Source organism: Chaetura pelagica, unplaced genomic scaffold (genome assembly GCF_000747805.2).
Source record: "Chaetura pelagica isolate M959 unplaced genomic scaffold, ChaPel_1.0 scaffold101, whole genome shotgun sequence".
NCBI lineage: Eukaryota > Metazoa > Chordata > Aves > Apodiformes > Apodidae > Chaetura > Chaetura pelagica.
The window spans coordinates 6899302-6916157 of record NW_009952564.1 but is presented as its reverse complement, the minus strand read 5'-3'; the positions used below and the strand labels follow the sequence as shown (position 1 = coordinate 6916157).

At 45.3% G+C, this 16856-nt stretch overlaps 1 protein-coding gene across 1 annotated transcript in view; it reads right to left on the bottom strand.

Annotated features, from left to right (window-relative positions):
- Positions 1–16389: 16389 nt before the first annotated feature.
- Positions 16390–16856, bottom strand: part of TBX15 (T-box 15) — a 108947-nt gene continuing 108480 nt past the window's right edge. The window contains exon 9 of the mRNA XM_009993418.1: positions 16390–16855. Within this exon, the coding sequence (XP_009991720.1) occupies positions 16398–16855 (458 nt within the window). The 3' untranslated portion in view covers positions 16390–16397. The remainder of the gene's footprint in view (position 16856) is intronic.

Genomic DNA, 16856 nt, shown 5'->3' with positions numbered 1-16856 from the left:
TGAGTCATTTTCAAGCAATCAGAAGGTAAGAGTTCAAGAGCAAGAGACAGCAAAATATAGCTAGTGCCATAGTACAAGCCTTGCACAGTGTATGCACTGAGTGCCAGGAATATCCAATCCTGTCCAGTTGTTATCAGGCTGTTAAGCTGATATATAAAAGCCAGTGAGAAGTGTTGTCACTTGCAGCAGGGATCAACAAGGCTGACTGATCTCCACAGCAGGGACTGTAAGTGGGACAGTCAGTGTCATTGTAAAGGAAGCTTAAAAAACAGAATAAAGGATAGAAAAGAAAGATAAAAGCAGAGGCCCAGAGAGAGCAAGGCTGGAAGGAACTTCCCTGCAACCATTCAGTCCTTCCCTAATGCTCATGGTGGGGAAAAGCTGAACGTGATGAGTCACAGAGAGGCTCTGTAAGACCAGGCTGCTGTTTCCATGAAGCAAACACTCGCCCTGTTCAAGGAGTGCCCAAATGAGGCTGTGAGGGGAGGTGGGTTAGGCCAATGGATGGTTGGTCTGGGTCTCCTGCTAAAGCTCAATTGACCTAGAAAAGCATCATGATGGCAATGAAAGGGCTTCCAGGCAGTAGGTGCTCGTAGGAGACAAGCCTGGCCAGCGGGCAGTGATGCTATCTGGCTGCCTTCCTGTGGCTTTTGGCAGCCTCAGGAATTGCAACCAGTGCCTGAGAAAGCCATGGAATCAGAGCTTGTGCCTCACTTCTCCAGGCTGTCACTCCCAGTTGGGTGTGAGGCCAAGACATGTGGCCAGAGCCCTGTGTGGGTGTGAGAAGCTGGACCTGTCTTTTGTCAGCCTACATCTGCTCTTTGGGGACACAGCTCCAATTTTTAATGCTGCTGGCCTGGTATGTGTGGGAACCAGTTCTTCTTCTTCCCCACATAAGTTGGGAAGTATGTCTGGCTGGTCTGCTGACCATTTTTAAGGAAAATGTTAATCACATGTATTAGTTACAAAGAAAAGACTATGAAGTCCAAACCACTCAGGTTAGCAGCGTTGTCCCTGGCATACTCCAGAGCTTAAGGCACGTCTGAGTCATTGCCACCAGCTAAACGAGTGCCATATTTTTTGCAAATGTTAAGGCTTTTAAGGGAAGAACCCATCTGGTGTGAGTGCATCTCTGGGGATACCACATTGTCACATCTGAACTGCAAACACGAGATTTGGGTGCTCTAGAAGATCCTGGTGAGGCCCTGGCAGTGATCCAGATTGTGAACAACCTGTGTGTGAGACCACTGAAAGGCCTGTTTGAAGACTGAAACCTCCAGGCTCCATACAACTGCAACTGGGCCTGTGCCCACTGTTAGAAGGCATCAAAGTGCTTGAACACTTTTCAGGGTTTCTGAAGTCTGGAGAATGCACAAGCACTATCCATTGCTCAGCAGTTGCTTACCCTTTGTCCAGAAGTGTGTGGGAGCTACAGAGGAGTGAGCTGGACCCATCATTCCTACCCTGCAGCTGTAGACACCTTTCCTTCTGCCTGTCGAGGACCAGATCCCTGAGGGAGTAATTCTGGAAACCTGATAATGTAAGGGAGAATCCCAGGTGTTGTTCAGAGGAAAGGTTTGACACTTTCTCTAGCAAAAAAATACACATAGAGCTGTAATGAAAGCCTGTCTGCATTGGAAAATAGGTCACATACTGTAAATTCCTTGGTTACTTTGGTGACTAAATGTCTGGAACTGAGCTGTATCACTGAGTCCTGGGAAAAGCTTTAGTTTTCTTTGTATCTTTGCTAGGTGACGAAATACTGGTGGCTCCCAGTCCCATCAATGCTCTCACAGAGTCTTTTTGCCACTTGCCTGTGTGCTCTGAACTCAGACTTGCTCCTTGATAGTGGAGCAGTCAAAAGCCTGAGCCAGGGTGAGCCAAGCTCAGACAAACTGAGTAACCCCATCTCCTAGACTCACACTGTTCTCAACCACTCCATTCCACCTCCCTGCTTCTCTCTTAGCTCAGCCCTACACGGACAGTCCCAAACAAAGGCATGAATGGCTGATGATGTTTCAAAGTGCTGTATAATTCTGAGGGACTGCCCTGCATCCTCCACCACCAGTGCTTCCTCTGATGCCCTTCTCCATAATTAGCTGGTAAGTGTTCCCACCCTTATGCTGAGCAGTCAAGCAGGAAAAGCTAGGGGGAAAAAAAAGTCTTCTCCACTTTTAGTAGTGTTACTCCACAAATGATGCATGTTAACTCAGAATGACTCCTGCAGCTCCTTCTCCAAATCCCCTTTGCACTGACACTGGTTTCAGCATCATGTAACTAAACATGTGGCTGTCATTGCTTTCACCTGTTTCTTCATTTTAGTGCCCAAAGGGACATTTTTGCAACTCATGACTTGTATGTGTCAGTTTCAAGTTCAAATACAGCTGCCAATCCCACAAAAAACATGGGCACCACATCCTGCACTCCCTCTCCCTAGAGAGGGCAGAGTTGATGTTTGTCTGTCTGCTTTTCCCCCTCTCCTACTGCATTCCTTCCTAACCTTTCCAAGGCTCTTCCATTGCCTTTCTCACAATTTTCCTTAGTGCTGTGCTCCCCTCCTCTCCCCTGCAGCCCTTTGCTGTTCACATCCTCACTCCAGACCACTCTGCCTTCTCCCCTTGCTGTGCCTCTGCTGAAAAAAAGAATTATCACTTCTCTGCAAAGGTAATTAAACATTGGAATAGGCTGCCCAGGGAGGTGGTTGAATCACCATCTCTGAAGGTTTTTAAGAGACTTATAGATGTGATGCTTTGGAACATGGTTCAAGCACTGGACTTGGTAGAGCTAACAGCCAGTAGAGTTGGGTTATGGTTGGGCTCAATGGTCTTGAAGGTCTTTTCCAATCAGAATGACTCAGTGATTCTGTGATTCTGCCTCACATTGCCTCTGCTCCCTCAAGCTCACCCATGCTATCCATACTGCTTTTGGCCTCTTCTTCCCTCCTCCACCCTGGGCTCCCTTGTGTATCCCCAGGCTAAATACAGCTCCCCATGACACTCTCACTACATCTCCCTGCCCCCCAAGGCTCACCCCAGTTCTCTGCCTGCCTTTCTAAGAAGCTGCCCCTTCTCTCAGCCTTTCTAGGCTCATTCTTTAGCTGTAAGTGGCTGACAGCCTCTTAGAGACTTTCATTTCCAGAAGTATCCAATTGTGGAAGTCTATCCCCAACTTGGCTGAGGACCAGCTCAATTAAAAGTTGCTGGGAGTGACCACTCTGTTGGTCAAGAGTCTGACAGATAATGCTGGAATACTGAACCATTTTGAATAGTGTTGATTTTTGTCAACAGACCATGAGGGAAAAATACCATTATTGGATAATTCAAGCCTCATTAGACATGGTTATATGTCCTCTCTCTCGTTCTTTTCTTGGACTCCTTACTTTCTTCTGAAGGTTGTTCAGCCTTTCCTCCTTCCTCAGTGACTTGTTTTTCTTTCTTCCTACCATTTTTTCCCCCAACGTTCAGGATATAACGAGAGGTAAGTTAATTAAATTGAAAACGAATGAAAAATAATGAGTCTCAAAAAATACTTTCCATGTCCAATCATGAGTGTAGAAAAAGCTGATCTCGAAGTGCCTGTACAAATCATGGAGAACAACCCAAAACCAAGCTGCATGTGAAACTGCAGAGGGTGGAAAGGGGAGCAAAAGGAAAATGCATGACAAATTCACATGAAGTGTCCCAGACAGCTTTTGTCTGCACAGAAATGGTTTTATGGGATTCTCTGCAGAAAAAGGAACAAAAAAATTAAGGAGTTGAGTTCAAAAGATCAAGTTGCATTTTCATTGATCTCAGACTTGTAAGAGCTGCCCCATCAATCACAGTTGCTTAAAAATTCCTATTAATGGCCTCAAGTGCTGGGGCTGCCCATATGGTTCATCTTTGTAACATTTGGGCATCTCCCTGGGAGCAGCAGGAGATCTGTCAGTGTCAGAGCCAGACACTCTGCGCTCATCCCTACATTCCTGCCAGTGGCTCAAGGAAAATGCTGTTACTACAGGATTGAGGAGCTCCATCTGACCCAGGGCAAAAGCAGCAGCAGAGCATGGGAAAAGAATAAAGACCAGAAGATTTGGCTTTCAGAGATACCAAGGACCACTGCAGACCTTGTTAAAATCCCATTGTGTCGCCGAGGAGGTGCACAGGGCAGCTTCAAGCCAAGGTGCTGCATGGCACTGCACAGAGATAGACACCTGCTTGCTCTTAAGGAGCTGAAAAAAGCATGGCTGGTGGAGGTTTCAGAGCTGAAAGGAAAATTAAGAGGAGAATTCTCTACCGCTATCCTGAATAATGGAGTTAATGCTGTGACAGGCTGGAAGTCTTATCTTTGCTTGAGAGGAGCAAAAAAAGCCAGCATGATGGGAAATCACTGGTGATTTTTAGACAGAGCTTTGTAGGTGTGCAGAGAGAAATGTAGCTAAACGAGGTCAATGCAGTGTCAGAGAGCGAGTGATCACTTTCTCTTCCAGGTGGGATGAAAACTCCATGGGTTGCAAAGCCTGGGGTGAACAGAGATCCACCTCCTGAGGTCTGGGCAGGAGCAGTACCAGTGCTGCTGTAAGAAAAGTCATTTGCTGCAGAAGCAGGAGTAGAGCTGAGATGTCAACCATGTCAGCCCTCCCCCTTCAGAGAGCCAGCCTGCTGCAGCGAAGTGCTTGCAAGCAGAGTTTAAGTGTAACTGAGTGACCTGAGGTCTGCCACATCTTGCATGTGCAGGGACACTCTCCTGCTTCTCATCCTTCGTACACACACATGCACAATTCCTTTACTAGCACAATGTTTACAAGCAGCAATGCTGAATTTGACTGCACATTCACTATTTCACACATTTTAATCTGGACTCCTTATTCTCAAATACTTACGTATCAAATTTTTGAGGGGAAAAGAAAGGTTGCCTGCATTTTCTGGATGTCTTTTTATTGCTGGTTCTACAAATTTCTGTCTTTGTAGCCTCAAGAAACCACTCTGATTATTTTCTTTTGGCCAGTTTGATCCTGTTCTGTGCTTCCAGGAGAAAGAGCACTTTCTCTGGTGGCTGCCTTAGGCTCCCGGCAAGATGCCATACAGAAATGGTGACCTCATGAACAAGGGGAGGGAAAAGAGGTGAAGCCTGAATTTTTGGGTTTCTACATTTAAATCCCATCAGGCTTTGTGTTTTCATTCCAAATTCTTTTCTAAATACTGTATCTGTTTTCCTCCAAGATACTATGACTGTAATGACTTTAGGCTTGGCTTCTGCTGATGATGTTTTCCAAATAGGAAGCAATTATTTGTCTTCAAAAGGATTTAAAACTCTCCCAAGAAAGAGCACCCAGAAATAAAGCAAGAAGTGGGAAGACGTGAGTGCTGTAGAAGCAGGCAAGTCACCAAAGAGTTAAAGTTCTTTATCCATAGCCAAAATAAATAAGACCCAGAGGGCCACACGGTTCTCCCCCCACTATCCCCTGAACTCTGGGGTGTGGGCTTCTGAAATGCCTGGGAGGCAAAGTTGGCCCCCATTGTGTCTTGTTTAATTTGGCTGCTTGAAGTGCTCACTTTTTTTTGCTTGAAGCACTCTCTTTTTTTTTTGTAGTTTAGCTCTGTACAGCTTTTGCACCTTCATTTAGGGTGAATGTCCTCTACATTTTCAACATGCCTTTTCCCCAGCTCTCCATACCATATGGTTTGGACAACTGTCTCTTTTCCTCTGTGCACGTACACAAGGCTGTTGGTACAGGGCTACATTCCTCTGCACACAAAGGGAGAGTGAAACCAAAACTGTGTTTCCAGGGGTGCAATTTTCAGCTCTGAGTGCTGGTAAGGAGCCAGCAATTGCACCCCAGAGGTCTCCACTGGCAGGACTGCTCTGAAGCAGCACACAGTGGTCAACTTTTGCTGCCAACTTTTGCAACCCACAGCCTTTGCAGCCTCTGCTGGGGACTCTTTTGCCACTGCTTTGCCATGGGCAGGTGATAAAATACTAAGCTTGGTCCCACTAAGCCTGCCTGTCTGGGTGAAGCTGCAGCAGTGATGTGAGAAACAGAGCTCAGACGACCTATGCTTGGGGGTGTCATTCCTCACATTGCACACTCTTCCTTCCATCTGACATAAAGGCTGGAAGTATAAATTTGTCATCGCTTCTACCAGTGGATACAGTTTGGCAACAAATGGAGCAGAGTTTGGTGTAGGTTATGCACAGTCAGGGGCAAGTCTTCTGTGCATCTTACTGGGATGGAAAATGGGGCTATGCTGCCTTGAGCAGCAAGGGGTGTCCAGGGGTTATTCAGTTAAGTCTCTGAGTGCCTTGGCCATGGAAAGCAGAGGATAAATTTTCAAGTGCTATTGGAAAGGAGAGGTTGTAGGTATTCTAGTGGCTATATAAAGCAGCAGAAGTACCTTTAAATTTGTTCAACATAAAATAGGAAAACCTGAAATTATCTTTATTTTACGACATTAAAGCATTTATTTAGACATAAATGCCCAAAAACTTTGCTGAAGAGCAGTCAACTCTCACTTCTCACACGGAAGAAGATTCAGTCTGCACTTGCAGCATCAGAAGTGTATTCTCCCTGAAGTATGTACCTGTCTGAAAGGGCAAGGCCCAAAGTGGGTGAGAAAAATGCAGGAATGGAAGAAATGCCTGCTGTTGAGACCAGACCAGAAAGTTGTGGGAGTCCATTCATCCATGCCACTGCTGACTTTCTTTCTGGGGCTGCTGGGTCAGGGGACACCGTGTCCAAGACTGGGGACAGCGTTGAGGACAGAAATTCTACTCTCCGCTATACACCACCAAAGAGGCGGCCCTGATGCAATGCCTTTTCAGGGATTGAAAGCCAACTGCCAAATAAAAATTTTCTTTCTGTTATTGCTGTGGAAAAAAAAAGAAAAATAAAAATAATTACCCAGAAGGAATTTTGAAAAAGTGCAGTGAGAAGCCAGTGAGGCCAGGAAATGGAAATATGGATGGCTGGACACTTTGGGATAGTTACAGTTCAGTGAGATTTGCTGGGCTGCCACTTTTCTGGCCTGGGAGATACATTAGAAAATTATATTTAGAAATCATAAATAATCTCATTATATTGCAGCTGTTAGCATTCTGGGAAACAGGGATAAAAGTAGTGGAGAACCGAATTAAAGAACCCCCCAGTGGCACAGTTGTGGCAGCAGCTGAAGGAAGAAGAAAACATAGATATTATGGATGGATGAACCTAGAGAATTTTTTAGGTTTGGCTTCAAGCTCAACTGAAATTATGAAGTCCCTGCTCGCCTTGTAGGGTCAAGTCATGGAGTCTGTTGCTCCTTCTATTGAAGACCTGTTGGATTTAGAAATGCAAAATAACATTAACACTGAGCCTCTAGTCCACAGCCCACCCAGGGCTGCTCCTGCAGGACTGTCCTGAGCTTTAGCACTGTGACTCTGCTCCACAGCTAAATTCAGCTTGCCAAGCTACTTTTCTCACTACTCCCTTTGAATTGCTGTCTTTCTGCTGCATTTAATCTTCACAACATGTTGTGTATGATGAGAAGAATATCACTGCTGAAGCTTGATGTCAAGGAGTGTCAAACTGCCCTGAACAGAGGTCACATTGACTTTTATAAGGTTGTGGACCCATTTCACAGATACTGCTCACTGATGCTAATACAATGAACATTAAGTAGTCTACCAGCTGAGATCTGGAAGAGATGGACATCAGCAGATCCCTTCACATCAGGTATTGCAGCGTGCTCAAAACGGGGCCTGGATATTAGAAAGGAGAAGGCAAAGGACTAATGCCATGGATCAGCTAAGCCTTGCTCCCTCTCTCCGCCACTCTTTTTGCTCTGTAGAAGCCTTACTTGACAGCTTGAACCATGGGCATGTTAGCCAGATGTTTCCAGCATTTCTCTTATGCCATTGCAGAACCTCCCCACCCTGTCCTGTGTGGTGGAAAACACAGGCCCCAGAATTACTTAGTTCTCTAATTTGGATTTGTGCATGACCTAAGACAGGACTCAGGGTCTTAATTTTTCAACAGAAAGCACATATGAGAAATCAGGAATCACTATTGAACAGGTTTTTAATTCTAGAAGTTCTTTGAATCAGACTGTTTCCTTCTCAGCCCATAACAATGATGGAAAACGCTTCCCAAGTCCCCTGTTAGAGGGACAGACAGCTGAGATAATAACTCTGAACACTTCATGGTGTTTCTGTCACCCTGGAAATAAAGAAAGAACAGTTAGGCAAAGCATAAACCCACTTTTGCTTGTATACAGACAACATAACCAATTTTATGTGCTTGTAGTTATGAATGTTTAGTGATTAGTTGCCTGATAAACTTAGTGACCATAAACAGTGTATACAATAGTATATACAGTGTAAAAAATCAATCTAGTACAGCACATTTCATGTTTTAGGATTGAATATGCTTCTTTTCAAAGGCTGATTTTTTGCTTGTATTATTTTTAGCTTTGTGGTCAGAAACTAGAGTACCTCAAGTTCCTGTGGACAAGTTCAAATTCTGCATCCAAGAAGGAAGGCAGTCTACTATTCATTATCCAAAAGTACCTCAGCTATTCAGAAACCATCTTTACAGACTCTGTGCTGTCCCTTTTGCAATGTGTTCATGGCCAGTTCATTCTTATTTTAGATGTGTGCACTATATTTTTCATTTTTATTAGATAAGTTTCTTCAGGCTAACAACCTCCTTTTATATACTCCTTTATTCTTTTTGCCTTTTTTTTTTTTCCCCTCTTAGTTCACCAAATTTTTTTTGTTGGTTTTCTCTGGTTTTCTGTAAAGCTTGAGACTGTTCCCAACTCTGTAACATTCACAGAGTTGGAAGCTGGAGTATTTTATGGGTAATACTACAGCTGTAGGAACTGATGTAACAAAACAGAATGCAAGACTGTATAAAGGTGGAAGTGATTTTCAGTTAGTTCTCTAAACAACATGAGACTGCCAATACACACATAGGACTAACAAGTGTATGTCTCCATGTATTCTGGGCAGAATGACCTGCATGTGAGGGGACATTGTCATCAACCCTTCATCTTCTGGCTTTCTTTTCATTGGTGGTAATGAATTGAGTTTTAAATGGCTTTTATACATTTCAGGAGTCACAGGTAATGAGCTTTCCCCTTAGAATCCTGATTAAGTACCCACTGTAAACCTTGGGTGACATTGCTGGACATTGTCTTCTCCATCCTCATTTTGGGTAGCTTGTTGTTAAAGCTTGGCTTCTTGATGGGGTCACAGGAAAAGAAACGGCACACACAGTGTGCTGGAGTCTTGTTGCCATCCTCCCAGTACTGGCTTGCAGGTTTTCTGCTCTTGAGTCATCATCTGTGTTGCTGGTGAAAGCCACACATTCCTCAGTGTTTACCAGTTCTGCTGCTGTTGATCATGTCCCTGGCTATCAGGAGAGGCCATTCTTTGAATCCTTGCTCTCGTGTTCCCCTGGTGCTTTTACACACACATCTGCATTCATACTTCTAACTAATCTGAGTATTTCTGTACACAGACCTTTGCATAGCAACATAATATAAAACCTGGAGCACAGTGCTGGCCCTGGTTTGGGTGGTTGGCAGGCTGTACTTCAGCTTATCCTGGGTTAATTGCACTGCAACTTGTTCCAGCTTTACTGAAAGAGGCAGATGCAGGTAATTACATTAAGTCTCCAATCACTAGGCTGCATTATTTATTTAACATATCAAACTGACTGCAGTTTTTCCTTGCACCAGTTCCTGGGCTGCTTATACCAGTTGAAGTGCAACTGCATTAATGTGCAATTACCTGACACAAACATTAAAGGAAATGTTATCAACCAGCTTAGGCACAAGAGGAAATGGAGACCACATCACCCCTTGCCACCAGCCCAAGGCACCCCTGATTCTTACAAAGGCAACACCAGGAAGACAGTGAAAGCTGCAGGAAGTCTCCAAGGCTGCCAGCTCTATAGCCTAGAGGGAAAAGCCCTTCCCAGGCACCTTCACAGAGAATGACTACAGGCAGCCTGTCTTTTTGGCTGAACCAGTGCCACCCACCCCATCATCCTATGAGAAGGGCTGATGGTCTCTGCTGACAGCCCCACTTTGGCCAACTCCACGTCGCTGCATCCAGTCAGCTGGAAAATAGTGCCCCAAAGTGTTTATGGTACTGGGTGCTCGAGGGGAGCCTGGGACTGCTTGTGGTAGCATCCGAGAGAAGCCTGCAGAAGTCACCCTACCCAGCAGGGAAGGACATTATCCAGCTGAATGTCAGAGCTTCCAAAATGCTCAACAAATTTAGAACATTACTGGAATAAGAACAGCATCTGTAGGAACTTCAACCAGTGTAAAATTATACAGGCTCCTAATCCTTCTCCCCCACAGCGTGCAACAAATTCCACATTGAGTCAGAAAAACAGACGATCTCAGTGCTCCAGAGATAGATTATTGCACAATTAACCCTACTGAGGAGGTTTCTTGCTCCTCCCTGCCTCAGCTGATGCTGACCACTATCCAGCACAGAAGCCGTGCTCTCATCACTGGGCTGTCACAACATGACAGTGTGCAGCCATGTGAGCTGCTCTTCTCCAGTCTAGTCCTCCATTCAGGCAGGCTGGAATTGCTGGAGATTTGTGTTGTAGAAAGGAACTAATATTTCTAGAGGTATGTTCCATACACTGCTCCTCCTGTTTGTGGTCATGTTACTCCTCTGGAGTGATAAGCAACAGCTACTGACCTGGAAAAACAACCCTTGAAAGGAGTTGCAGGGATTTTAGCTGTGAACAGTAATAAAACTGAGTGAGCCACTTTTCCAGCAGAAGTTTTGTGTGTCAGCAAGAGGCTACACAACCCCCTCCCAACAGACCAACAGACAAGATCTCAGAAAAGATCCCATCAGTGCACTCAAAATGCTGGGTTTCAGATCTGGTCAAAATGCCTGGTCCTGCAGGCTGGTTCCCTAGGATATCATAGAATCATAGAATGGTTTGAGTTGGAAGGGACATGAAAGATCATCTAGTTCCAATCCCCCTGAATTGGCAGGGACACCTCCCACTAGGCCAGGTTGCTCCAAGTCAACTGAGTGAGCCACTTTTCCAGCAGAAGTTTTGTGTGTCAGCAAGAGGCTACACAACCCCCTCCCAACAGACCAACAGACAAGATCTCAGAAAAGATCCCATCAGTGCACTCAAAATGCTGGGTTTCAGATCTGGTCAAAATGCCTGGTCCTGCAGGCTGGTTCCCTAGGATATCATAGAATCATAGAATGGTTTGAGTTGGAAGGGACATGAAAGATCATCTAGTTCCAATCCCCCTGAATTGGCAGGGACACCTCCCACTAGGCCAGGTTGCTCCAAGTCCCATCCAACCTGGCCTTGGACACTTCCACAGAGGGGGCAGCCACAACCTCCCTGAAGAAACTGTGCTGAAGGAGTCAGATGTTCCTTGGATAGGAGCTGGCTTATTTATAGCAAATTACCCCTTGGCCACACCAGCACCCTCCTCACAAATTCCTGTCACTACTTTTATAGCTGCACTCCTAGTGCATCCCCAGCATGTAACTGGCGTGCTCAGGCGTCCTCTGCCCAGTCCTTGGGTGAACTTTCATGTTGTTGTTGTTGTTTTGTTTACAACGATGCTCAGCAAGGAGCACCCAGCACAACTCATCTGCTAGTGCTAGTCTAACATGGGGTGTCTGCTCTGGGTCCCTGCGCCCAGTTGAGCTGGGGAAACAAAATATCTGAACACTTTCGGTTTTGGTTGTTTGGGGGATTTTTTTAAGGCAAATTGCTACCTGTCAGCCCTCACCTCCATCAGTAAGGCTTTATCAGCCACACTAGCAGATCCTCTGCTTTCACTTTTGCTGAAGTCCATGGAACATGCCATGGGCTGTGTGTCTAATTAGTATCTGTGTTTGTGCCCTGAGCATTTTGCTTTAGCACATAGTACCTGCCAAGAACACTATGGCACACTGGGATGCAATGTCCTGGTTTTGCTGAGCTGCAGTGACTATGGCCACAGCAATACTGATGTCCTGTGCCTGTCAGTGTGTTAAGTAATGAAGCTAAGCAAACTGTAAACCCACTCTGGTTTTTTTTGCCCCATTCTTCTCAGTTGTGCAACATGATGTCAGGTTTGCATTTGGAAGAGCCTGTGCTGCAAGGTGAGGGATCTCCTGTCATTAAGATTTCCACTAACCTTACTGCATTTGGATTAGACTTTTATAAAAGGGTACTTCTTCAGAGAGATACATAATGTACATGCATGCAAGATACCTGTTCCTTGTGTGGCTTCTTTGAGATGTCACAAGCTGATCTTTCCTGCACTGGGAAAATGACTAAGGGCCCTGTCCTCCTCCCCTGTCTCTTCTGAAGAAACACATGAGAACTTAAAACTTTGTGACTGTGACCACACTATCAAAGCTGCTTAAAGCTGGCCAAGAGGTTCAAAGGTTCATGGTGGAATAGGGAAGGAAGGAAGAGGAGAGGAACTAAACAGCTGCTGCCTCCGCCCACCACACACACATGCTCTGCAAATGAGCAATCAAAGGTCTCCTGGATAACTGCATGACCCTGTTGAGAGGGCTCACAAGGCCTGTGCTATCACCCAAGGAAAGGGAGTCTTCCTGGGGTGGCTGCTGTGTGTAGCACAACCTGGGATGCCCACCAGGACAGCTGGTCCCATGGCTGGTCCCCCAGCCTGGCCCTGGTGCACTGCACCCATTGGCCATCGCATCACCCCTTCTCTGGGAAGCCTCCAGTAAAAAGTGGCAAATGGCTCAGAGCCCTGTGTCCCTACAGACGTGGCGGGGGGAGAAAAGCTGCTGTTGTACATGGGATACCTCTGTCATAGCTGGGTCCACCTCAGATTCAGTGCTCACCTTGTGTTTCTGGGGCTGTGTCACGGCCTTGAGTATGTTGTCTGCTCAGAGGAGGGTTATCCTGGGTAGATTTAGGTTAGATGTCAGGAAGGAATGTTTTACAATGAGGGCGGTGAGACACTTAAACAAGGTGCCTAGGGAGGCTGTGACTGCCCCCTTCCTGGAAGTGTTCAAGGACAGGTTGGACTGGGCTCAGAGCAACCTGGTCTAGTGGGAGGTGTCCCTGCCCATGCAGGGGGGTTGGATCTAGATGATCTTTAAGGTCCCTTCCAACCCAAAACTTTCTGATTCTATGATTTGACCTACGCACCTAATGAAACACTAATTTAAAAAATTCAACATGCTTTAGTCTGTTGTTATTGCTACTGCCCTCCAAACCCTGCTTTACTTTGACTTTGCACAGAGACAACCAAGGAAAGAGTTTACTGTTTTTTCCCCAATTCACTATTATTTTGTTATTATAGACTGGCAGTGTAACTTTCACACCAAACTATATTTGTGTACGTAGAACTTTACATCCTGTGACAGGGAAGCCTCTCTCAGAGTTTTTTTTCCTGTTCTTTTTTCAGCCTTGCTGCTGAATATTCTGATCCTGAACCAACCAAACACTTAGACATATGCTAAGATGAATAAATAACTAGCTAGCTAAGCTTTCTCATTTTATGTATGTGCCATATAAGGGTTAAATAAATATATCTAAAATATAGTCAATAACTGCACTCCCTGAGGTCAATAAGTTTCATACTGACAGCAATCGGATGGATAATATTATTACCTCAGTATGTTGAAGAGCTCGGTTGGATCAGTGACAGGGTGCTCGGTATCTTGAAGGATCATATTGCTGAAGAGTCCAGGCAACAATTTCAAAGCTCTTCCTCATGGATTCCTACTAAAATGCATGGAAACAGTGATTCCATCTCTTCACACCCATGTTGAAGGTTATGCCCTACACGTCTTTTGCTTTCCTCAGTGTTTCCAGCCATCACTGTTGATGAAGTTTTTATGTTTGTTTTAATAAAAATCAGAAACATTTATTTTTATATCAATAATGATCCTTATTTTGCTGAATCACATTCTCTTCTTAGCTGAAATGCAGACTTTCTCACAAATAACTGAATGGAATAAGGAAGAGCAATCTAATGCAAATAGCCAGCAGAAGGAAATACTGGTTCACATAACATACTATTAACCTGTCAAAATCGTTGCCATGGGATTGGAGTCAAACCCAAAAGCACAGCAAACCTCAAAGCACAGATGGAAGAATATTTTGGAAAGATTCTGAAAGAATTTTAGAAAGGGTATAAAACTCCCAGTTTCAAGATCAAACCAAGAATTAACTAACTAGGATAAAACCAGAAGACAACAAGGGGAAGGACAGATTCTCTGCCATGCATAGTCCTTCTAACCCTTTTCAGCAGCATCCATGGCTGGACACAATAAAAGCCAGAATACAGTTGGACAGTCTGGGTAAAGAACTGGGAATGATATGGGTGTATTATCTTCCCCTGTTAAAAAAAAAATTAAAAAAAAATTTAAAAATTAAGAAATGCTTGCAGTGTTTCTCTTTCAAGGTCATTCTAAATTCCTGGTGAGTTGTGTTTTTTTTTTTATTCAGAAAGAAAAAAGGAAAAGTTTACTGGCACGAGGAAAGCTGCAAACTCTGCAGCCATAACTTACAGCCAGGTCTGGGAGGGGCTTCAGCTTCCCCCCTGCTTTCAGTGTTAAGGTCTCGATTTCATATCAGAAATGTAGTGCAAATGAAAAACTGACACATACCCCAAAGCAACATTTAAAAACGAGAAACGAATTGTACTTTTATTCCTAAGTATTATTTTCTATATTGACTCTGAAAAGTGATGTTGAAGAGCCTTTTATTAGACTTCAACAATCAAAATAACAACCCTAGCTGTCCTTCAGACACATTTCCTGTCAAGACAGGCACCTTAAAGATCCCAAGCACTCGATTTTTAAGATTTCTTAGAAGACAGAATTTTTTATTTTTATGGTAATATTGCCTGGACTTTACCTTTTAGCACCGTGTCTTCATCCCCTCTGTTGTGCAAACATTTTGGAGGTGTCTGTCTCCAGAAAAGCACTGAAGCCTCACAGACAGAGAAGAACACAGAGGGAACAATTGCAAAGATTTATTTAGCGCATTCTGTGCTTGGCACTTAGAAACAGAGTTCCGTGCATAGGGCAAATCTCTATACACCTTCTTCTTCATACATATTTTACATACCATTTTTATTGCCCTCTTTTATATTCATTATATTGAATTCCCCACTAGGCATATAAATACATTTATCTACAACACCTCACAACAAATCTCAATAATATCTGTATTCTGTTACTTGGTATTTGCATTTTCACACAACTTCTTAAATGCATAGCTTGCACCAAGCTACAATTGTTTTCTTATTTTTAAAGGATTTTAAGGAAAAAAAAAAACAGAAGAGAAGGGGGAAAAAAAAAAAAAGGAAAAAAAAAAAGGAAAAATGTCAAAAGGCAATGATCTATTTGGTTAAACTGAGATCATGTGGCAGGCAGGAGGCTGGCGACTGCTCGACCTCACTGATACTGAAATGCTAATTTTCCATGTTTCCAAATGCTAGATTTCCATGGCAACTCTTGCATGCAAGGTGAGGGAGGCCAGCTGCACTTCTAGAGAGCAGAGCTCTCCCTTCTCTATGTGCTCCCCCATGAACTCAGTCTAGACAGTTTCCTCACGTTAGGTTGAGTGCCAGGGGACACACGTTCCCCACAACGTCCTTTCAGTTTGGGTGCATCACTTTGGGTCAAGTCAGCAGGAGCTGGGCCCCCTCTCCCCCAGGCATCTTGCCGAAGATCAGTCCCTGCTTGTGGCTGAGGATCACTTGCACGTTAACATTTTCCTCTCTCTTCTGTCTCTCCCACCTCCATCTGCAGGCTGGGTGCTGGCAAACTTGACCCTTGCAAAGAAACCCCTCGTTGGGCAGAGCCATGGTGAAAATGCAGAAGCATTCCTGGGAGGAGAAGCTCCAGCCCGGCAGCCCCATTCCCGGGCTACAGCGGGAGAAGGAGCCGCAGGCCACTGTTGGCTCCAGAAACGGGCTGAGCTGCTCCATCAGTGAGGAACGGGCTGGGAATGGGGAGGTCTTTAAAGCTATGGGCAATGCAGCTTCAGAGGACGAAGCCTTGGGAGACTGCCTTCCTTTGACACCCGGGGGACACAGCACAGGGGCACAGCTCCCTCCATGCTGAGAGCTCACACAAGCCGAGAGTTAATGCATAAACGGTATATTCAGCTGCTTCTCTCCAGCTTCTCATTAAAGTCATGCCCTTCTCTCTGCAATGTCCAGAAAGAGCAGGTGCTCCGTGCCAGGTGTGGAGGCCCTGGGGCACAACAAGCTGCAATGGCTGTCAGTCAAGCCTTCCCACAAGGTTCTGTGGTGCATGCCTAGGTGGCTTATGTTCTTATGTATCATTCCAATACTAGTTCCACTACAAGTTTGAAGGCAAAACGGTACTGGGATGGGTTTACCCCCGGAAACGATGAAGGTCCAGCTGCCTTTGATGCCGAGGAGAGGCACAGCTTGTTAGACCATGTGCACAGACATCTGTGAGGAGGAGCCCTGAACCGCACCATACTGCCTGTTGTCACAGGCGTTGGCTGTCTGCTGGTTGCCAGAGGGAGGGCTGATCATGTGCATCCCGTGATCCATCCCCGTGGAAAGGTACTGCCTCTCTCCGAAGGCCCCGCCAGATGGGGAAGAGCAGAGTAAAGTGCTTTGGGAGGTGGTGAGTTTCTCCGGGCTTGCCGCCAGCCTGGGGGAAGCGGGGAAATTGTATCCATAGAGGTTGTAGGGGTTGTGCAGGGAGAAGGCGTTGTAGGAGCTCTGCTGCATGTGGCCACCCCCAAACATGTGTGAGGAGGAGGAGGTGGAGGCAGCGTTGCCTGCCTGCATGACATACTGAAACTGGGAGCTGGGGAAGGAGCCCAGCTGGCCGCTGTACGCCTCCATCTTGCTGTTGCCGGGCAGGGAAGAAGGAGTCGG